We start from the raw sequence: 23,199 nt of genomic DNA, 5'->3' as shown, positions 1-23,199 counted from the left end.
AATAACAGCAATAGAAAAAATATTTGAGGGTATCTCTTCAATTATTGCTATTATTATTAGCATTCTACAAGTACATCCTACCTGTATCTGGGCCTCGGCATCCCTAATCGATATATTCAGGGAGCTGACTGTGGATCCTGAGCGTGGTCTCTTCTCTTGTCTCAAGATCTCTGGCCCAGCACTGAACGAATGCCTCATTTGACCTTGATCTATAAGATGTTGTGGCCGCTGGAGTATGGGTGAGTCTGGCCCTCTTGAACCCAGGAGCTCCCCTTTCTTTTCCACTTTAACCTCTTTGGTGAAGGCTGTCATGGACTGTTGCTGCTTTCTTTTCTTGTATTCTGTCATGAGCTTGGAGATAGTTTTGTCAGTGGCTATGGTGTAGATCTTGTTGCCAGCACTCTCCCACCATTCTTTTTTCCTGGTTTGTTCTTTTTTCTCTGATTTAGGGCTTAAGGGTGGGGGGAGCAGCAACATTTCTCCACTCCCTCCTCGGGGTGTCAGGCTGTCTCCCAGTTGGTCTCTGATTTGACTCCGGTCATCTTCCGATGGTGTGTCCTTCCCAGATTGCCCTCCAGTCGATGGGGTGGAGGTTTCTGAGTGAAAGGATGGTAAAATGAAGAAAGAGTCGCCTTTGAACACTGGAGGCTCCTCTACATTATTCTCCAGGTCCAGATGCATCTGGATATAGTTGTTGCACAGTTCCATACAGAGCTTATGAAGCCGCTTGATTAGCCATCCCCAGTCTGCATTGCTGACAGGCTGTACACTCAGAGATGGTATTCTAGCCCTCCACTGTCTCTTCTCCTTCCCTCGTGGGGGACTGACCTGGGCAGTTTCTTCAAAAATGTCTTCATCTTCTGAAGAACACTGCTGTGATGAGTCTGTGCTTCTCTCATCATCTTCAAAGAGGATCTTCTTCACTTGCTCTGCAGTGATGTTCTCCTGGTTTGTCAGGATTGCACAAACCAAAGCATGGAAGTAGATGTTGAAGCTCATTGCTGACTGGCGATACAAGTTGGCAGCTCCACTAATGCCAGACACTTTTTTCAGTAAACACTTCAAGCCAGGTCTGGTGTCAAACTCTCTGGCTGTTCTATAGGAGTCCAGCAGTAAGTCAAAGATGACAGCCAGGTTTTGCATGGAGATGTACCTGAGAAAACCAGCCAACTTGTTTTCTGGTACTTGTATTGTCATTTTCTCTTCCAAGTTAGAAGGGCCTTTCACAAATTCTTCCAGTAAGATGTCATATAAATTCTGGAGCAGTACTTGGTGGGACAGCAAGCTCACCACTATCGTCCTGAAAGGAATACTTGGTAAACCAAGCATGGGAAGAAGAAAAATAAAATAAAATTGAAATGGTGCATTGTGCTTTTACTAGAAGTACAGGAATACTTCATATTTTATAATCTAACATGAAAGATGCAAATGAAAGGCCAAATTGTTACAAAAAAGCGCAGGAAGATAAAAGTTGTCTAGAATGGTCTTTCAGCTACTCTTTCAAATACTTTTCCAGAAGGGAAGACACTTACATTGGTTAAGAAAAATAACTTTCCCCAGCAGGCACACTAAAGGCACTTGTGCATAGGTGGTATTAAAGCTCTATTATAACTTTTGTCCTTTTTTCCAGAGATGTATAATACTGGGGGATTTTCTGTTTTGATTTCGTGGCAGCTGCAAGTACTCTCAATATTTCAGCCTGCTATATCTGAGGAATTTGTTAACACACAAGTTATGCAGCACTTCTGCCATTGGTCCCTGACTATATTTTCTATTTTTGTTGCTGAACTTTGACTAAGTTTGAAATACCCTTAAAATTCCTCCCCCAGCATTTCAGCAAACCTTAACTTTACCATGACAAATTGAGGCAAAAACTAGTTTACCATGCTGTTTCCATTTCCACTAATACCAGGAGTACTTCTTAAAAATAAAACAAAGAGCCAACCAACCAACCAAAAAAAAAAAAAATCTACAGAAACATCAGCAGTGCAATGGAGCATGCAAAGAAGCTTAAGTATTGCTGAAGGCACATTTCACTATTTGCTCATGAGACTTCAACTTTGAACAGTGATGGCCTAGCATGGAAATATCTGTTCCTAACCCTGCTTCCCACATGTGCTACCGGGTGATTCTTAGCTGTGCTCCTGTTAGAGATATGATGTGAGTTGTTCTAGATCTCACTGATTTTTGATTTGCACAGGGAACCCAGGAATGGCAAATTCCCCCAGCCAAAGTTTTCAGGTCAGTCAGTAGTAAATAACATCGAGAGGCTTGCAGGCAAGGGAGGCGAGGAAGAAAGGGCGGACAGGATTGTTGGTTGGTATCTCATGGATTTTAAATTATAAACTGTGAAACCTATTTTAAGGCATTTAAAAAAAGGTCTTTGCATAAAGTTACAGTGGTGATGTTATAAATGAAGCTGATGCTCTGGTACATAGTAACACTTGTTCTGATTTAGGGAACTATAATGGGTCACAGTTTAATTAGCACTGCTATCTAGCGAGGAAGGGATTTTTCAGTTTGCTTGCAATACTGATGTAACATGAGATGTTCAGTGGTAGACCTTTAATTTTTTTTTGTTGCAAAAACTATTCTACTTTCATTAAACAACTTTCAAAAGTGTTTTCAAAATACCAAAACAAAGTCTTTTTTTTTTTTTTTTTTTTTGAGAAATCATATCAAAACTCAATTTTGAGAACGCAACACTTAAAACATGTTTTTTCTGGATATTTTAGCTCTCAAAATTTTGCCTTATGTTAATTGACTTATAAAGACACACAGCTGGTCCTGAGTTAAAAACAAAACAACACCCCCCAAAAAATAAACCTCCTGGGACTTTTGAGGGATATGCTTGGCCATGTAGAAGCTACAGGTCAGACAAAACTGCTTCTAGGGTTGATTTAACTATGTCAGTTCGCTTATCGTGACACAGCTGTCAGTGCTGATACAACAGTAAAATTTAATAGTCTTATTATCTGACAGTGCTAAAATCTTGATGACTAATACATACATTGGAGCTCTTTATGGGGAAGCAGTTTTCTGCTGTAAAAATCATTAGAGGCTCTGACTCACAAAAGCTCTTAAGAGCATGCATAAAGTTAAATGAGTGCTCGCATTGATTTCAAGAGACTAATCCTGTTCCAAAAGCAGGATCAGAATGGAGATCTGTTCTTCCTTCTAATAGCCAAAAAGTCAATTTCCAAGGACAGTTTAAAGTACTGCTCAATTCTGAAAGTAACTAGTACAGAGCTATAGGTGAAAACACACAATGCCAAAGCTGGTTAAGGATCGTATTTTCTTATTCTGCCCAAAGTTTCAAACTGAAATATATCATTACTTTTTAGGAAGAAGAAAAGCTCCCTTACCCCAGCTTCCTGTGAAACGATGCAGCATTAAGGAAACAAAAGCAAAAAGGGAGAAGAGAAACCCCACTAAGGTTAAAGTAAAACTTTTGAAAGGCCAGTTACTAGCATGCAAGACTGGCATATTACTGCACTGTTGTAGCAAATAATATGAAAAACAGTGGCACAGTCAACTTTTGAGCCCTGTTTTAGTGAAAAATGAGCGTTGCTGGGGTAACATCTGCCTATCAGCATGTACACTTTTTGCAGTTGTTTAGACAAAGCATAGTGTGAGAGCATTCAGAGTTTGTATTAATTGCAAGCTTTGTTTAAAGACAAGCAAAACTCATGCTACCTTTATGAATGCAGCCTGTTAGATTGCCATGAGAGGGGAGTACTCCAGTCTTTTGCTTTGCATTCATTATAACAAGAAGAATGATCTGCAAACCTTTGGATAAAGCAGATATTTTCCCACCAAGAAGGAAGGATTTAGACTGTGATCTCAACCTTTCTTCGTCTTTGTGCAGGGCCCTGTTCTCTGAAGGTGAGGCAACAGAGCACTTGCTCTTGGGGGAAATTTCTGTACAGCTGTGTGAGAATAGAGACATCTTGCATGGTCTTTCTTCCTGTCCATCCAAAGAAGGGCCATCACGTTCTGGCTCCTTGTTGCAAGCAATAGTTTAGTTTTGAATGAGAATGCCTGAAGTGGTACAGAAGCAGGTTTGGTATCTAGTAAAAGACAATTTCGTGCCATGTATTACATACCTTGCAATACAAACACAAACCCTGAATGCAGAACTCTAATTCTTGGCCCTATTGATGTTGCAGCAGTTGTTTAAACAACCAAGTGCAAGCAAAAAGAAATATTCTTTGACAGGATCAGATTGTCATGCAAATGCATGAGTTTCTGAAGTAGTAACATATAGGACTTCCACAAAAAATAAAGTGCCAAGCAAAAACAACGTTCCCTAGATCAGTATGTTGACAGTTTCGCAGCTTTGGATGTGGTCTCTTCAATTTACACTGCTCCAGTTTATCCATGAACTTTTTCTGCCTTCTTAATCCAGTAATACTGACTTTAAAAGACCATCAGTGAAGCAGACGTTATTTCCTTTGCTAGGTATCACTACAAACATAACAGTACTTCCAAAACTTTCTTCAAACTGTACTTCTTAAAGAAAAGAATCTCAATATTGGAAAAATTTTCCTAGTATTTTGTATAAGAATTCTTTTGTTAATTTCATCTGCATTTCTTCTACTTAAAGGCTTTGTATGACTTGTGTATCCTTCAGGTATTTGTGACCTAACAACTTTTACTATTTATTAGAAGCGTTTTCCTTATTTAGCTTTCTAAGGGCCACATTATAGACCCTGACATCAGCTTGTCTATAACTGTAAAAGCTCTTGCATGTGCCTGCTCACCTATGTATGATCATGGGAACATTTGGAGTACAGACAGTAGTAAACTATTGTCTCCTGTGTCACAAAACCTAATTTTTACTTGACTGGCATATTTCGGTTTTTTGATGAGACCTCTGAGGAGGCATGGTTTGTCAGGCTCTGTTCACATCTCTACCAGCCTGACAACATTTTTATCTTGCCTTTAATGACACAGTATTTTCCTGAGAAGGTATTTTACCTTCTCTGGGTATGTCCATTTGGTTTCTTATCTGGTGGCAGGTCAATGATGAGCACACATGACTGGGCATGTTCAAACCCTTCCTTGTTGCTCGGGGTCTTCGGGGAGCACTGAGTCTCCAGCATGAAGACCTAGAAAACAAGTTATATAAAACAATCAGTTTAGCACTTGCACTGCATCCTTGGGGCACCTGAGAATAGGATTTCCTACATTGTGAAACATCCAATATGATGATCTACTTTACAGTGATGGAGAAAATGCACGGTACCCCCCCAAGCAGACCTTTCCTAGAGCATGCTGCTTTAGTAAAACAGCCTCAGAGCCATGGACTACCTCCAGACACCAAGCAAAACACAGGATAAAGGACAGACATCTTCTTTGAACTTGTATAAGGCGTAGTACCAAACACCAAAACAAGCTTTCTGCTGTCTGTATGCTACTTTTAGAAAATATCTGTTTGCATAATTAGCCTGTTGTACCTAAAAAGGTTGGTTGTTGGAAGGATTATTTTCAGCCATGAAGATACAACAGACACCTAATTTGAAATTCTTTGAGTGGGAAATGGGGAAACAAGTCTCAGTTGCTGTAGCTTTGTTTTGTATCTTAGTAGTTGTGTCAAATCCCCGCTGAGGACTCAAGCGAGTGCCACTGAGAGTCTACAAGAAAGTATAAATGACACATTCCCTGCTTTCTTGAGTTCCGCGTCTTCAAAACATTTTTTCTATTCAAACAAAATCTGCCAGTGACCCATTATTTGTGATCACAAATCCTGGTCTGTGTCTCTCAGGTTTTCAAGCAGCATCAGAGTATGATTAATCAAGTCAGAAATTGACATCAAACATCTGTTGGCTCTTTTAATCCAGCTGCTTTCCCATGCCGGAACTGTCATACAGTATTTACAGTTTTACGGTACCCTGCAGGTCACTAAGTTCAGTCTGCTGTATTTCAAAGAACTTTATTCATGTAACCACTTTCATAAAATGAACAACATCCATTATAGTCAAAAGGACTCTGAGATGGTTGTCTCCAAGCTTGCTCTGATTAGGAGTTAGTGATGAGTTTTAAATCATTTGTTAAATGTCAGCATTATCCTCTAGTTCTCAGTAACTCCTTTTCTTCTCTACAATTTATACCCAGGTATATATAGAGAAAAAATCTGCATTCCTCTTTAAACTTCGCTTTGATAGGTTGAACAAATCTTGTTTTTCTAGTTTCGTATCACAGGCTCTGTTCTAGTACGTTTTTTTTTCCCTTTGAAATGACCATTCTTTAACAGAGTAATTAAAAACGTATATGACATTCTAGATGAGAATTCATAGTGCCACTACCATTTCCTCTTCTCTGTGAGAAACACTTCCACTGATGTATGCTAGGGTTGCCTTTTTTAAAGATACATTACACAATAGGCTCATCGTCAGTCCTCCTCAGGTACCTATGCATCTTCCCCCACCTTAGGCATTCCTTATCCCTATTTATAGAGGGACAGTTTTAAGGATTTTTTTTCTAGCTTTTATTACTTTTTCTCAATACTACTGTTAGACAAATAAATGTTAGTCTGGTAATGAGGAAGTCTTTGCCCGTAGGGCTTATGAGGAAGGTGGTAGTAAAGATGTGCTTTGGTAAAGAAAAGCCCCAAGTTTAAAAGGTTCTCTGACTTCCCCTGAAACATCAGTCAGTACCTGTTGTGCCATGGCTCTGATTCTCCAGTATTCAGCTTCAGCACTTGGCGAGAGGGAGGGGGCTGCCACCTTCACTTCACAGGCATCTCCACTAAAGCTTTCAGAACCACTGTGGAAATAGCCCAACAGGTTCTATAGAGAGACACAACATCAGACTTTCACTGTGCGTTAAATGAAGTCAGTGACTGCAGAGTTGTCCAGCCTGCTCACGTGTAATACAAGATGCAGTGGTCTGTCCCATTACCATCAGCTGGTCACCTGCTATTTAGCATTTAATGCGTCTGATGCAAAAGCATTACAGCTTCTTATATAGTCCAGCCTGTGGTCACTTCACAGGATTTTTTTGTTAAAAGAAAGATAGTGAGTTGAGAAATAATCTATACGGAGCATGCAGCTACAGGATCAAGTAAGCAGCTTTATCTTCTGTCTAGTTTTAGCCAAGCCAGAGGAAGAAACACATCAAAAGGGAAGTTTTCACCTACTAAACTCTTCTGATTTCATGCTGTCAGGGCAATTTAAAATAAGTCTGGACTATTACTTACTAGTGTTGTCTGTACATGTTTTGAAGAACTTATTTCAATCTCCATTGTTGATCCAAGACCTTTCACTGTGAGTGAACTGACAAAGTAACAAAAGCTACCACATAATCCTTATGCTTCTTTTCTTGGGTCTATACCCAAAAACTTTACTTAAAAAGAAAAAGAACCTGTCAAAAGTTGGTGAGTCTATAACTAGTTTCATTATATTTTGACTGTCAGCAAACAGGCATTTTACCTTTACTGGCTCCAGAGTGGCAGAGAATGCATCCTGCAAGGCACAACATGCAAGCCTCCACATCTCTTCAGTAAAAACGGGCCCTGCTGTCACTAACACATACCTGCAAGGACACAGGAAAATGTTACCGTATTCAAGAAAGAACTAGACAATTCTTACTTGTAATGGGAGAAGGTTGAAAACAGAACAAAAGCCCTACTCAGTAGCTAGCTAATGATATCTAATCTCCTCAGTTGTTACCTTGACCTATTTTTGTAATTACACTATAATTTTGACTTTTTTTTCTTTCCTTTTGCTTTTCCTCTTTAAGTAGTCATCTTGCCAGGACAAAACCCACATGTTGTGTAACTACATAATGCAGTGCTTATTTTGATTATGACTGTAATAACATGAAGACTGTGAAAGACATTAATTACCTCTAAAGACCTGTGAATTCCAACAGAGAGACTCTTGATTATTTTTCCTAAGGATTAATTATTGACTAACTGCATACAAGTAACAAACAAGTGCTTTTTATGGGAGTGATACACATAGCAATGCCTGAAATCACAGGTTCTGAAGCAGACAGAAAACAGCAAGAAAAGGTTAGTAAGTCTAAAATTCATTATTCAAATAACACTACATGTATTGTAGCTTCTTTTGAGATGTTAGCCAACTTAACCAGTCCACAAGTTCTTCAAAGATAGAAAGATTTTTTTTATTTTTTATTTTTTTTGAATATGTTAACAGAGTGAATAGACAGTGTTACCTGATACAAGAGCAGCCAACTCTGGAAATAATTTCTGTTGGTTCTGCTACACAGGCTACCAGCAACTTGAAAAGATCTTTCAGCATAGTATTGATCATATTTTCATAACCAATATCTATAAGGAAAAGACACAGACTGGTTTTAACATCATTGCCTTTTCATGGTAGAGACAAAGAGTCTCGCTACACTTACTGCTATTCAGAGACTTTGCAAAACCAAATCTTTTTATGCAGCTATCACTAGAGTTCACTTCCAAAACATGCATCAAATCAAACTGAAATAAGAACAGTCCTTTTGATGTCAACAATATAAAATGTCTGGGCTTAAGTGGTACTGGACAAATTCTGTTAGATCCTGTTTCTGAATATTCTAGTTCTTCATGATCAAAGTCTTAGTATCTTCTTTTGGAAAGTATAATATAGACTGTGGTGATTTAATTTTGAAGACAGCCCTGCTCTGAGCAGAGACTGGACTAAATAACTTCGCTAGGTCCCTTACAAGTTATTTTTTTTCCATAATTCTAAACCCTATAAAGAAAGAAATAAAAGCCCAAACAAAAAGAAATTTTCAACCCTCTTCCTCTTATTTTATGCTTGAGTAACCAAAAAGCAATTAAACCATCTCCCTATTCAGTAACATGCCACTGATGACTGTCAGTAGGTGTGACAGTGCAATGACATACCTGAGTGTATGAAATTCTGAATGTGCTCCACTACGAGTTCACAGGAAAGGCCAATGGCATGCTTGAAATTAGCAGATGCCACATCCCAGTAAGAATGGTCACCATGGCTGCGATGGAGCCAAAGAGACATCGTGGGAAGAAGAAGATGTACAACTGCATAAATGCCAAATCCTGGGCCTTAAAATAAACACAATGATGATTGCATATTTTTGCTTACAAAGCATACATGCACAGTCAATTTCCTAAGCTGTTCCAAGCTTGAGGCCAGGGGCAGTGCCAAAGAAAGCAGGTTCTGAAACTTCTTTGTGAGAAGAGAGGGGTAAGCAGTTTTGGATCTAGTTGTGATGTAGTATGTGAACATTTAGCAAACTGTTTACCTGCTGTCTTTCCCAGCAGGTCTGCAGGAATATATAATTTTCTTTTTCCATTTCTTGGACGCTAGACAGACATTTTCTGTGGCTAGGACATTGACAGAGTACCGCACCTCTTTAGTTGTTCAATAAATGTAAGAGTATGTTGAACATACTCTTACAAGATGCCTTTTGTCGGCATAGAACAATGCACTAACTGGAACAACAGATCACGCTCTGAGAAAACCCCTTTCTATTTGAGAATGTCTCTGTGGAGCTCTAGCCCGAGTAACACACTTCACACAAGTGGTTTAGGATTCTAAGTTTGGGTCAGGGCTCTACTAGACCACATTTTATCAAGCCCTTTCATTACCAGGTGTCTTGGCAACGTCCCTCAGCAATTCAAAGAGGAGATCCAAAGTAGGAGGCTGGTGCTGGCGGGGACAGTTGGATATGGCAGTTGTTAATTCTTCCAGCAGAATAATCCAGACGTTGATAAGGCCTACAAGTAAGGAAACAAAGATTAAAAGCCATGAGTGAGATAACACATTGACCACAGGTGGAACTTGCCTTCAGAAAGGGATGGAGACTAAGAAATTAACTAACTTAAAGGTCATGGGTTCTTGCATGTTCGCTGTTGCTGTGTAATGCTTGTGGGCAGTATCAATTTTTGAAATGATGGTCTCCTTTTCCTTCCCTTTTTATTAAGGTTGTGTTTTGTTCCATCCTTCCTTGTCCAAGTACATCTTGTTCTGGGCTTCTTTCTTAGTGTACTACTCCCACTAGTCCAGTCTCTTTAACTCTGGTATTTTTTCTTATTTTTGAATGGGACATTTTATACATCTCACTATCATTGCAAAGACTGTGCAGCATGGTTTGTACCCGTTTAGGTTATGCTTTTAGGTAAGGATCCCCATGGCTATAATTTAACTGTCTCTATTTGCTACCCAGAACTGAATAACAGTACCTTGTGAAATATCATCAGGCTGCCTCAACATGTCATCTTTAGATGTTAAGAGTTCACAGATAGAAGAGTATTAAATGTGGATATGGCAGAGCTGGACAACTGAGAAGATGCTCATCTTCTTTGAACTTGTATAAGGCGTAGTACCAAACACCAAAACAAGCTTTCTGCTGTCTGTATGCTACTATCAGAAAATATCTGTTTGCATAATTAGCCTGTTGTACCTAAAAAGGTTGGTTGTTGGAAGGATTATTTTCAGCCATGAAGATACAACAGACACCTAATTTGAAATTCTTTGAGTGGGAACTTCCAAGCTCTGTGTGTGCGCATGTGTGCGTGTAGACAACAGGGAGACAAACTATGAAGCTTTTCCCCTCCTTTTTGCTTTCAGCAGTTGGCAAAATTTAGAGTGACCAGTGGTAGAAGCAATGATTAATTCTGCATTTACTGCTTTCAGTGCACTTACCAGTGTCGTCATCAAAGTCAGAAAGGATGCACTCAATACCATCCTCACTGCTGGCTGACTGTTCTTGCACTCTTCGGGGTAAGTTAACCAGCCGGCCACTGAGGAAGATGGGTTTCAAGGGCATTTTATAGATTTTGGCTAACAACTGGTGGAAAGGGGCGAGAGAGAAAAAAAAGAGAAGAAAAGATAAATATACACGGGAAAGTTTCTAAAAGCTATCACGTACAACACACATATGTAAAATAAAATAAGAACTATGAAAGCAGCTTAATGCTAGCATCTGTTCTGTTCATATAGCAATGCTGTGAACGAAAAACAACAACCAGAGGCCACAAGTCTTCTGTTCATTGACAAGTAAGGAGTCGAGGGGAGAAAGAGAGGGAGAAAAGCAATTTAAATAACACATTTTTGGGAAGGGAGTGTGCTCCCTCCTCCTTTGTGAAAGACAAACGTTACTACTTACTGATTGCGCCTATGACCTAAGAAGGTCCATTAGCTGTACACAGAATATTTTGGAGCTCTGAAGGACTAAGTAAATACTGATTAAAGGACCTGTACAGGTTTACTTCAGAGCTTCATTGCCTGGGTTGTCCGTTACACAACAAATACAAACTTTGCAGAATTGTGCTATAGCTGGGATGCTACCAGTATTTTACCAGACCTTTCTAAAGTAAACCATGTATTTGCAATATACAGACAGGACTTCTTTTTATTCATTCCTGTTCTTCTTCTACTGGCAAGTTAAAAGGTATAACAAGATAAAAACATCTGCTTCTTTTAAATAGAAGAAAATATTTCTGTCTCACTGTTGACTGGGGTTTGTAAGGATGAGGAAGACTGATGTGATGCAAATAGTATACAGAGAGAACACACATTAGATATACGTGTAGATATTCACTAAATTTTTTTAGGTGAATGAGATAACAAGTACAGTTTGATACGTCTGCCATTTATTATTCTGAGCTGCCTCATTCTTTCCTTCTTCCCTCAGTCTATGTACCGAATCCACCCATTATCTCTGAATTTAGACATTAAGTCCTTTCAGCTATGGTAATATCCTTTGTTATGCATTTTTATCGTACCCAGAAAAAACATGGCTTGGGTCTAACAAAAAGACCCGCAGGTACTATAGAAATACAAACAACATTATAAAATCAGACAAAAAACATTCTAATAACCCTGGATAATAATCTGTGCCGTGTGCAAGCAGATTACAGGAAACACGCCAGCATTCAAATTGTCAGAGATTCGCCCTGAGCTTCAGATGTTTTCATGGTACAGATAAGCTGCTGCTGCGTTTTAGAGGGTGTAACCTGTTGCTGCTCTTAAGAGCTAAGAACTCAGCATTTTGTTGGGGTTTTTTTTCCCTTCATTCCCAAGACTGTTTACAGTAACTGTTCAAATAAGAATGAATGTAGCTTTGAACATGTTACTACTAGGTTTTGAACATTCACATTTTCCCACATGCTCCATGGGTCTGAGTGTTTTCAGCTCCTCAGCTTTCGGACCGTTAGCTGGCCTAGTAATTATGATATTCCTTCAGATTGCCACTCTCCATCTGGCAGTGCAGGTTATTACCATCAGACTTACCACAGATTCTGTTGTGTTCATGCAAACCATCTAACCCTTGATGCAAAGCCTGGAGGTTAGAACTGTTTCCCAGGCCAGGTTAGTACCTGTATAAGATTATTCATCATACCTGAGAACATCTCCTGAGGTAATCAAGCGCGGGAAGGCACAAGTCTGTAGATGCAGATCCTGATCCTGGCACACAGTCACCCATCTCCTTACAATCTACTTCCCCTGGGGATAGGAAAGGCAGCATTGGGAAGGACAGAAGAAGAGAAAGAAACACAGCATTAATTTTCCTTTTTCATCCATTTATGCCCTAACATCTGCATAGAATCCGGAAAACATCCTTTGTTTGATCTTATTAAGTGACCACCACGATTCTCATACAAACAATACAGTGATATTGGTCACAGTGTATACATGGACCTTTATATGAATAAATGCTTTAATGAATACATGCCTATTTAATAACTCTTTAGTAGAGCCTTTGGGAGTTCTTATAATCATACCTTATAGTCATTTGTCATATTGACCCCACTCCACTTTTTTCCATGGGTGTATAATTACTTGCTCATATTCAGCCTTTGCTCAGTTAATTTGCTTTTTTCTATTCATTTGCAACCCACTGCTCTGGAAAATTCTTCTACCACAAGTTCTTCCTTCTAGTTTATTTACTCCTTAAACACACAATTTTATATTTTGTGCTACAATATTTCCATCTGCTGTCTAATTCAGGTGTGAGTGTCTCACATTTCAACTGTATGATATCCTCAGGTTCTAGTGTTTCAATATCACAAGCATTGCTAACTTTGTGGCATCACCAGACTCCTACTTTCAGGTCAGCTTCACTAAGTGTATTAAATAAGCAGACCAGCTCCACGACGTCCTGTTGCAGAGCTCCTCCCTGGATAACTCCATTCACTCCAGCATCTCTCCTGTCTGCACAGCCTGTTTTCCTGCCCTCTCAGCCAATGTTCTGCCCACCCTAGAATACTTGGCTCATAACCATTTTTCCAGTTTAGCCAAATACTTCCCATTCAGTGCCAAGCTTGAAGCTTTACTAAATGCCTACACACATTAACATTTTATTGCCTTAAAAGCTACTCCTTGCATAAAACCCACAAGATAAATGCTAAATCCTTTTATTAAATCGTACTTTATCCTCCTTTCACTACATTTGCTTTTTCTATACCCTTAACTATTCCCTCCATAATATTTTAAAGTCTTGTCTACTATTGAGATCAGCCAAGTCAGCCAATGAAGTTTGAATCCTTTAGTTTTATGTTAAAACGCACATAAACGGTAGTATATTTGCTATTGCTCCAGACTGAAGTATCCCATAGTCCTGCGACCTTTAATACAAAAAGAATAATCTTACTTTTTGACTTGTAACCATAAAGGGGACAAACTTATCTCATGAAGGTAAGAAACCTAAAGAAATGCAAGACAGACTTCTAAGTTCTCCAGAAGGAACATGAGTTCCCTCTACCGGTACTGGACATGCATCACAAGCTGAATTCTGCCCCCATTGAAATAGATGGCGGAACAGGTTAGTAAGAAGAGAGTAACATTAAAGACTAGATCTGCTGCAGTCAGGTGCTTTGTTCACATCAAAGGGAGTCGCTTACAGACCTCGATACCTCCGTGAACTAGTATACCTAAGTTCAAAAAAGCACCCCATTTTGCCACTCAGAAGTTTTGCAATTTACATAAGAAAAAAAATAATCATTGCCACAGTTCAATGAAAAGTGTCTAATTCTAATGATCATGGCAAGCCAGGGAACACGAACATGGGGGCAGAATGACCCAACACCATTTGCCTTTGTTCTGAATTTTGATGAAGTGCCACAATTACTCTGCAGGGTCACCTTGACTTGCTGTGCCTGGTCTCCACTGCTCTCAGTAACACAACTTAAAAACTAATTGTGGGGACAGAGTGGTATTAGTTACAATGTTCATGATCTCACTGAAGGTTCAGCATTTTTTTTCCTATGCCAAACTACTGCTCCTAAGGTGGACAAGGGTAGAAAGGAGCCATGTGGCTTTGACTGCTGAATGTAAAACATACCCTGTTCTGTTGCAGAAAATCCACGCTGCCACTGCACAATGCCAGGCCATTTCTGCAATATTCTGTTGGTTGTTTTTTTTGGTTTTTTTTTTTTTTTAACTTAAATGAATATAAGCAAGCCCTGACACAAATTAAGTTCAAGTGAGGCAGACATTTAACTGTGAGATGCATCTTTGCTGCTATAACAACTTGAAGAACTGATAGTATTAGAAATGTTTCTGAAATAATCCCTTGGTCTTGATTTTATTTTTTTTTTAAAGTAGTCTGGACTCAATTTCTTCACTGCTTCTCTTCCCTACCACACCATGTATTACATTACTGAATTCTCCTCTTCTGCAGGACCAAGTTTGATATATCATGACTTAATAGCATAAAAGGAAAATAAAAATATTTACCCAGTCCTTTGACAAACTTCATAAGGCACATAATATAACTGGTGGCGGCATTGGCAAAGACCTGGATGCTGTCTGTGTTTAGAAATGCTTCAAAGACGTCAAACACTGGAGCCTGGCGTTTCCCTGTGGAAATAACAAGATAAGAACTCTTCCCCATCCCCCGTAAAGGTGATGTTCCAACAGTTTTTCAACAATTCAACTGAATCTGCAGAATCTCTTCTATTGTGGGCAGAGACAGAAATCTTAGACGTAAAACCTTCTCTTGCTCCTGATGCAATTCTTGTAGCCCTTCATAGGAAGTAATACAGACTCCCTCCTTTGCCTTACCTATGAAAAATATCAGCTTATGCCTGCTGAAATGGTAAGAGCAGGTTTGAGCTCTTGAACTCAGCTTAGTAGCTAACACTTCTGTTTGGTGGGGGTTTCTGGTTTAGTTCTTGACAACAGCAGTTATGCAGAAAACCATTCAAGACTACACAGTAACAAAATTGCCTTGCTTTTCCTAAGTAGATTATCAGTCTTAAAAAGCTGTACACATTTGCATTTTGCTATTGATCATAACAGATCTGAAAGACAAAATTTAGAAGGAAAACCATATCCTTTACACATTACTTGTAACATTTAAAAACACATTAGAATGGGGCAAAAGGACAGATTAAAGTGATTTTCCTATATTACTCAGTTCCCATACAAGCAAACATCTTCGGCAGGGATGCAGAATCATTCCTACAGCAAACATGGTTTGTAGTAGCGCTAGCAATTTGAAGCCCTGTGATAAGTGCCCGGACAAACACTTGCCTAGATTATCACACTAACTTACCCTGTGATGCCCATCTACAAGAAGGGCTGAAAGGAGGATCCAGGGAACTACAGGCCTGTCAATCTGACCTCTGTGCTGGGGAAAGTTACAGAGCAAATCATCTTGAGTGCCATCATGTGGCAGGTACAGGACACCCAGGTGATCAGGGCCAGTCAGCATGGGTTTATGAATGGCAGGTCCTGCTTGACTAACCTGATCTCCTTCTATGACAAGGTGACCCACTTAGTGGATGAGGGAAAGGCTGTGGATGTTGTCTACCTGGACTTTAGCAAAGCCTTTGATACCATTTCCCATGGCATTCTCCTGGAGAAACTGGCTGCTTATGGCTTGGTCAGGTGTATGCTTTGCTGGGTAAAAAACTGGCTGGATGGCCGGGCCCAAAGAGTGGTGGTGAATGGAGTTATGTGCAGTTGGCGACCGGTCACAAGTGGTGTTCTCCAGGGCTCAGTATTGGGGCCAGTTCTCTTTGATAACTTTACCAATGACCTGGACGAGGGGATCAAGTACACCCTCAGTAAGTTTGCAGACAACACGAAGTTGGTTGGGAGTGTTGATCTGCTTGAGGGTAGGAGGGCTCTACAGAGGGATCTGGACAGGCTGGATCGATGGGCCAAGGCCAATGGTATGAGGTTCAACAAGGCCAAGTGCCGGGTCCTGCACTTGGGTCACAACAACCCCATGCAGCACTACAGGCTTGGGGAGGAGCGGCTGGAAAGCTGCCTGGTGAAAAAGGACCTGGGGGTTTTGGTAGACAGCCAGCTGAATATGAGCCAGTAGTGTGCCCAGGTGGCAAAGAAGGCCAATAGCATCCTGACTCATATCAGAAATAGTGTAGCCAGCAGGACTAGGGAAGTGATTGTCCCTCTGTGTTCAGCACTGGTGAGGTCCTACCTCAAATACTGCATTCACTTTTGGGCCCCTCACTACAAGAAAGACATTTTGGGGGCTGACCTCCTGGAGAGCAGCTCTGTGGAGAGGGACCTGGGAGTCCTGGTGGACAACAGGATGTCCATGAGCCAGCAATGTGCCCTGGCGGCCAAGAAGGTGAATGGCATCCTGGGGTGCATCAAGAAGAGTGTGGCCAGCAGGTCGAGGGAGGTCATCCTCCCCCTCTACTCTGCCCTGGTGAGGCCACATCTGGAGTACTGCATCCAGTTCTGGGCTCCCCAGTTCAAGAAGGACAGGGAACTGCTGGAGAGGGTCCAACAAAGGGCAACAAAGATGATTAGGGGATTGGAACATCTCTCCTATGGAGAAAGGCTGAGGGACTTGGGTCTTTTTAGTCTAGAGAAAAGAAGATTGAGGGGGGATCTTATTAATACTTACAAATACTTAACGGGAGGATGCCGGGGGATGGGAACAGTCTTTTTTCAGTGGCGCCCAGTGATAGGACGAGGGGTAATGGGCATAAACTTGAACATAGGAAGTTCCATCTTAACATGAGAAGGAACTTCTTTACTTTGAGGGTAGTGGAGCACTGGAACAGGCTGCCCAGAGAGGTGGTGGAGTCTCCCACTCTGGAGACATTCAAAACCCACCTGGACGCTGTCCTGTGCAACGTGCTGTAGGTGACCCTGCTCTGGCAGGGGGGTTGGACTAGATGATCTCCAGAGGTCCCTTCCAACCCTAACCATTCTGTGCTTCTGTGTGATTCTGTGAGGAGCTGGAGCGTGTCCAGAGAAGGGCAATGAAGCCGGTGAGGGGTCTGGAGAACAAGTCTAAATGAGGAGCGGCTGAAGGAACTGGGGTTGTTTAGCCTGGAGAAAAGGAGGTGAGGGGAGACCTTATTGCTCTCTACAGCTACCTGAAAGGAGGTTGTAGCGAGGTTGAGGTCAGTCTCTTCTCCCAAGTAAGAGGTGATAGGACAAGAGGAAAGGGCATCAAGTTGCACCAGGGGAAGTTTAGATTGGATATTAGGAAGAATTTCTTCACTGAAAGAGTTATCAAGCATTGGAACAGGCTGCCCAGGGGAGTGGTTCAGTCACCATCCCTGGAGGTATTTAAAATACATGTAGAGGTGGTGCTTAGGGACATGGTTTAGTAGTGGTTTTGGCAGTGCTAGGTTGATGGTTGGACTCGATGATCTTAAAGGTCCCTTCTAGCCTAAACAATGCTATGATGATGATGATGTATAAGAGCAATAGGCTTCACATAGTAAGAAAGACAGTTCACAGGAGACGTGGGGTTTGCATACAGCATGCTTTCCTTTCTCTAGCAGGACAGTGACAAGGGCCTAGCCAAGCTCAGTACTCCTGCACTACTGTTTTGCTCAAAAATATTCAAGTGGGTTTGAAGCATTTCTTTCTCATTCTACTCATCTGCCAGAATCTAGAGGATGAAGAGTCAGAACAGTAACTCTGCTTTCCATCCCACCCCAACAACAAACCAGATATTTCAGCACACTTACCGAGTATTGCAGTGCCATTGCTAAGTGCCACTGTTCAGGTTGGGCATTTAAATATATTGAGTTAATTACTGTGGCCCCAAGGAATAAGACAGGGAAATAAAAGCACATATGAAACAGTCAGTACAGTAAGTCCTTACCCATAGAGTATTCTCCTACAAGGTACTCTTTAACCTCTGACTTGCTGCTGCTGTGAACTGTTTCCAGGGCACTAAACAGGGGTCTCCATCCTGACTGGATTTGGGTAGAACACATTTCCACCAACTCTCCTATAGAGGTGATCACCTGCAGACAGCATAGGAGATGTTAAAAGAATAAAACCAAAACCCAGAACTGATACACGGATGGACCTTCAGAAGGAATAAGGATGGCTTTAAAAACATTCCTAGATTTCGCTAAGTCAGTCTAGACTAATTTATTTTATTTTTAGACAATAGAAAAGTTTTATTTAATTGCTTTCAAGACAGGTGTACTGTCTCTGTGCTCTACCACAATGCTGGCTTAGGTAGGCAGAGCCCTCCTGATTCCTTGAAGATGATTAAAGGGCACCATTTGAAGGGAATCTGGGAAACCCTCTAAAATGGACCAAGTGCACTCTGGAGACCATCCTTCTTATGGGCATAGCAGGCCAGATACAGACACCCTGATCAGGGCTGACTTGCCTGGTCTTGGACATCCTCATCACAGAGCTCTAGCTGCATGATACGCTCAAAGGGGCGGAAAAGCGCCTCATTAAAGTGAAAGTGAGAAGGCTCATTCCAGTCCATCAGCACTTCAGTGAGGATATCATGGATGAAGGAGACAGCCTTCCGAGACACGTGTCTCTCCTTATGACAGGCAGCCTGCAGGGAAAGGAAGAGCATTAGAGTTTGTCCAAGCAAAAAAATTGCTTTTAGTGAGGCAGTTTTAAGGGAGGTAAGCAATTCATGTTGTTGAACCCTAAAAATGGCTTCACCGCTAATGTCACTAGGGACCCCACTGCAATGAAAATTTGAGAGTGCTGCTTGAAGTCCCACAGATGCCTGAAGGTTTGCTGACAATTCAAAAAGCACAGAGCTAAAAATAAATAAATAACAAAACCCACAGAACAGAACTCATTTCAAATGTCCTTTGTTTCTACCATGTGACCATTTTTCCCTTCAAAGAAGTAGTTTCTGCATATATTCACCATACCTACCTATACATGACCAAATGTCACTTTACACTTGGCTATTTTTGGAACTTGAAGTGATGGGAACTTTCTCACTTTGGAAGAGCTATTAAAAAAATTAAACACCAGTGGATTTGGATACAAATATACTGTTTTGAGCAACTATGCAGGTTATGCCAAATTCTGTCCTTTCCTTGATGTTGTTCTTTCCCAGTAATGCCCTCGTTAGCACTGTAGTCAACCAAAAAGACTGACCAGCCCTACATTCTAAAAACATGGAAGGTACTTGAGTTTAAACTGGCCTGGGATTTTAGAAGGCTTAAAAGTGTTCAAAACATGAGAAGTATTTAAAGTGGTGTCAGGCTGGCAGCCAAAGGCAAGCAAGAGACTAGTTTTCAAGATAAAGGGCTGTTCAAGTGTACAACAAAACTATTCTCTGCTATTTCTACTTCACTTAGAGGGATTTCACTGAGACTCCCCAGTGTCTGAACTCTGCTGTAAGATAGTCCACACATCTTCTTGAGTCAATGAAATGAAGTGCTATGGCAATTTACTGAATAGCTCATTTTAAAACTCTGGAGAAGCATGCTTCCAAAATACCTGGGCACATGTCACCACATACCCCACCAACAGAAAGAAAAGAAGTACTGCACGTTTATTCATACCAATGATAGAAATCAAAAAGCTCTGAGAAGTCAAGACACCAGCATTTCACTAGATAAGACAAAGTTTGGTTGAGGAAAAGTCATTTGTTATGACTGAAATTCATTATGTGGCTGCTACTGGCATGCCACTTACCAGGGTTCACAAGGAAGGAGAAGGAAAGGGAAAAATGTCAGCCACTTGAGCTGGCTCTATGTGGGAAAAATGGGTAGACCTGCAAGGATGCAGACCTTGACTAGGAAAACAGGTAGATGGAGGAGTTAAAAGTAATCTTTTAGGGTGGTTTCATTTTTTTCCACCACAGACACACAAGAAGTATCATATTGCAAAAATCCAACACACTGTCCCTGGACCTGCCCAGTTCAGTTATTTAAAAGTGCACTCTCAGTGGCAGCATTACAATATGTGACACAGTATATACAATACTCCAACAGGAGCACAACCAGATTTGACACCATTGAGGGTTGATATAGCTCTTGAAATATATCAAGGCTTCTCCAGCCTTTTCAGCTTTGCTCTCTTTGGCAGACATTCCCATTTTCTCCCCCAGCCCTACCTCTACAAGGTGAGGTGCCACCAGGCTCCAGCAGCGCATGAGGTGGAGCAACGGGCGAGATTTACTCCTTACAATTCTGAGCATGGCATCACCAAGTCGGAACAAGTGAAGTGCACTTCTCCTGTCCTGGGTAGATTTTACTTCACCTACAAGAAAGTACAAGAAAACAAATGGAAGCTAAGCAACAGCAGTTCCTCCATCTCTAGATGTGTAAATTAGAATTTAAATCAGGTTAAACATTATTAGTATTAAATTGGGGGAGGAGGCAGAAGGGGAGAGGAAAAAAAAAACAAATGAAAAAAAAAAATCAATGTAAAACACAGCCTATGTCTGTGTAGGTAAGAGAACAGGAGAAGAACCCAAGTATTAAGAACAACTTATTAAACACACTTTCTTTTGATTTAAGTGATCAATTTTTTGGGGAACATTTTAAAGACAAAGGCTTGGAGAAGCAGTGCAGAAAAGCTAAGCAAGGAGTTAAATAATTGATATTAAGACCCAAAATAGGAATTGCAAAAACTTTTGGTGACATCTACAGGAGAGAATATAAACTGAAAATCATTTAGTTTTGGTTTGTCCTTTTGTATTTCTTATCAACCAAAGGATGTGAAGCAAAGAATGTGAGAAAATGATTTTCTGTTCCCCAGACAGTAATACTCATTATTTCCTATTGAAAGGGATTTATCTTCTGTTGCTCTTACAACATTTGGAAAGACACTTCATTCTCACATTTAAGATATGCTGTTGCTTTTTTCTGTAACAAAATGTGTAATCAGGGGGCATACCACTTTTAATATTAAAAAAATATGCAATTAATTGCTTTATCCTAATTTTAGTTTCATTATTACTAAATGCTGTTGATAGACTACTAAATACATGCTAAGAGGGTCACCATTTATTAAAAATAGAGTGATGAATGTTGAGGCCTGAAGACAAGCAAGAGCAAAACCCAAACAACTTGAAGTGTCACATTGAGAAAATGACAAGTAGTACTTCAGGGAGAGGGGAAAACGATTAAATTTGAGACATATACCAGATAAAATCCATGTCTGCCACAGGCCAGAACAAGGCCCCTATGACTAATGTAACTTCTAAAGGCACCGTACAAATTTAAGTGAAATATCTTCCTTTGGTTCCAATCCTGCTCTATTTGAGACAGTGATGGAAACGATAATTTACAGGCTTTGTACTGTAACATATATGCTCCACTCTGCCGGGGAAGAGCAAGCAGGACAAATCCCACTGCTTTAACATTCTTCAGTTGTGTGCTTTGCTTGCTATCACCGATTTTCTGAATGCTTCTGAGGTTATCCCACTGTCAAATGTCTAACCTAAATCCACTGTCTTAAGTCTACGTTCACCTGAGTTTCCTTACTGGATTGGTCTCCAAAATGGAACTGTGATTAAGTATCTGTGAATAATTAACACCCCCAAAGTCCAAGAACCAAATGAATGTCCTCTGAAGTGTTTCATAGCAGGTGTGGATGCGGTCCCTGTCCAAAAAAAGTGCTCAACCTTTTCTAAAGACTGAATTTCTCCTACAGAAAGATCTTATTAGACTAAATACTGCATTTTATTTATACTTGGGAATTCAATTAGAAAAATTAAAGCTGAAAGAATACAATGCAAGTCCTGTAAGCAATACATTTGTATAAGAAACACAGAACTCTGTAAGGGATCTTCAGGTGATTTACCTGGCATTGCTAGGGAGTAATCAACTGTATCTGTGACTGAATGGAAAAGCTGGGCCTGAGAAGCTTTCTTGAGCTGGTAAAGGAAGCCTGCCAGTGCCATCAAGTTTAATTTGTCAGCAGCATCTTCAAAGAGCCTGTGAGTAAAAGAACAGAATCTAATTGAATACTTCCTGAGATGCAGACTTAAATGTGTATGTAAGAGGAAAACTCTTATCTGTACACAGCCTCTGTGTGTTGCCTCTGGTGACACATTCGGCTATTGAGGGCTTTTTCATTTATACAGTGCTACAGGAAGACTTTGATCCAGAAGCTTTATTAATTGATGGGTGCTGTAGGACCAACCAGAACCGTTCCAAGATTCAACTGTGGTACTGAAACAAAAAGTCACTTTTTCAAGGAATCAATGCTTCCCCATTACTGTATCTTAATGCTATAAGCAGTTCATAACCCAGTAATCAAAAAAAAAACAGTGAGACTATTCCCAGTCCTCACAAAGATCATCACAGCTTCACTGACTTTGGTGTTACACCAGTTTGCTCCATCTGAAGTTACAACCCCTTACATGAAAAACAAATTAATTCAAATCTGAGACCTAAAGTTGCTGTACCTGAATTCCTGTTCAGGAATATAAATAAGAGTTATTTTCAGCTGCAATAAGCTCTTAAGATTTAAGAGTTAAAATCTGTACCCTTAAAGCAGTAAACCTATGCTTACGTAGGAGGTAGGTTCCACAGAGATCATAGTGAAAATCCACATGGTGCAGCCACAAGTTGACACAAATATGATTTTCTGACATTGCTTTTCATGAAAAATTTTCTATAGTCCTGGGAGACTGGTGACTGAGCCCTAATAATGTCCACACTGAAGTAACAGTGCAGAAATCAAACCTGCATCGTTTAAATTACAGTACTGCTAGTCTTTAATCCTCAGAACCAAGCTGTATTGTGAGCTTCCTGAATAAAAGGTACAGTCTACACACAGAATAAAACTCCTACAAACAGTGTCAGTATACATTAGTTTTTCCTCTGAATTTACAAATAACGTCCTCCTGTGGACAGAGATCAAGAATGCAAAGTGTCAGCTGGAGAAAAAAAAAGGGTATTAGAAGCATGCAAACCCAGGAAATTTTCAACTCTAACCTGGACTGCTGAAAGAATAGCAGAAATAGCAAAAAAGTCTGAGACGCATCAGTCTGCAGACCATGTTGTAGGGACACATAACCTAGTCATTCTGT

The 23,199-nt window shown here is 40.4% G+C and overlaps 1 protein-coding gene across 1 annotated transcript in view; it reads right to left on the bottom strand.

Moving 5' to 3' along the window:
• KIAA1244 (KIAA1244 ortholog) overlaps positions 1 to 23,199 on the bottom strand; it is a 102,491-nt gene that overhangs the window by 871 nt on the left and 78,421 nt on the right. The window contains exons 20-33 of the mRNA XM_009882337.1: positions 21,966 to 22,099; positions 20,272 to 20,417; positions 18,565 to 18,744; positions 18,043 to 18,187; positions 14,679 to 14,801; positions 12,343 to 12,446; positions 10,644 to 10,788; positions 9,587 to 9,715; positions 8,864 to 9,040; positions 8,182 to 8,296; positions 7,434 to 7,536; positions 6,660 to 6,791; positions 4,981 to 5,111; positions 82 to 1,312 (exon numbers count right to left, since the gene is read on the bottom strand). Coding sequence (XP_009880639.1) covers positions 82 to 1,312; positions 4,981 to 5,111; positions 6,660 to 6,791; positions 7,434 to 7,536; positions 8,182 to 8,296; positions 8,864 to 9,040; positions 9,587 to 9,715; positions 10,644 to 10,788; positions 12,343 to 12,446; positions 14,679 to 14,801; positions 18,043 to 18,187; positions 18,565 to 18,744; positions 20,272 to 20,417; positions 21,966 to 22,099 — 2,995 coding nt within the window. The remainder of the gene's footprint in view (positions 1 to 81; positions 1,313 to 4,980; positions 5,112 to 6,659; positions 6,792 to 7,433; positions 7,537 to 8,181; positions 8,297 to 8,863; positions 9,041 to 9,586; positions 9,716 to 10,643; positions 10,789 to 12,342; positions 12,447 to 14,678; positions 14,802 to 18,042; positions 18,188 to 18,564; positions 18,745 to 20,271; positions 20,418 to 21,965; positions 22,100 to 23,199) is intronic.

This window comes from Charadrius vociferus, unplaced genomic scaffold (genome assembly GCF_000708025.1).
Source record: "Charadrius vociferus isolate BGI_N301 unplaced genomic scaffold, ASM70802v2 scaffold13, whole genome shotgun sequence".
Classification (NCBI taxonomy): domain Eukaryota; kingdom Metazoa; phylum Chordata; class Aves; order Charadriiformes; family Charadriidae; genus Charadrius; species Charadrius vociferus.
Note: the sequence above shows the minus strand (reverse complement) of the source record. Positions and strands in the feature narration are given on the sequence as shown.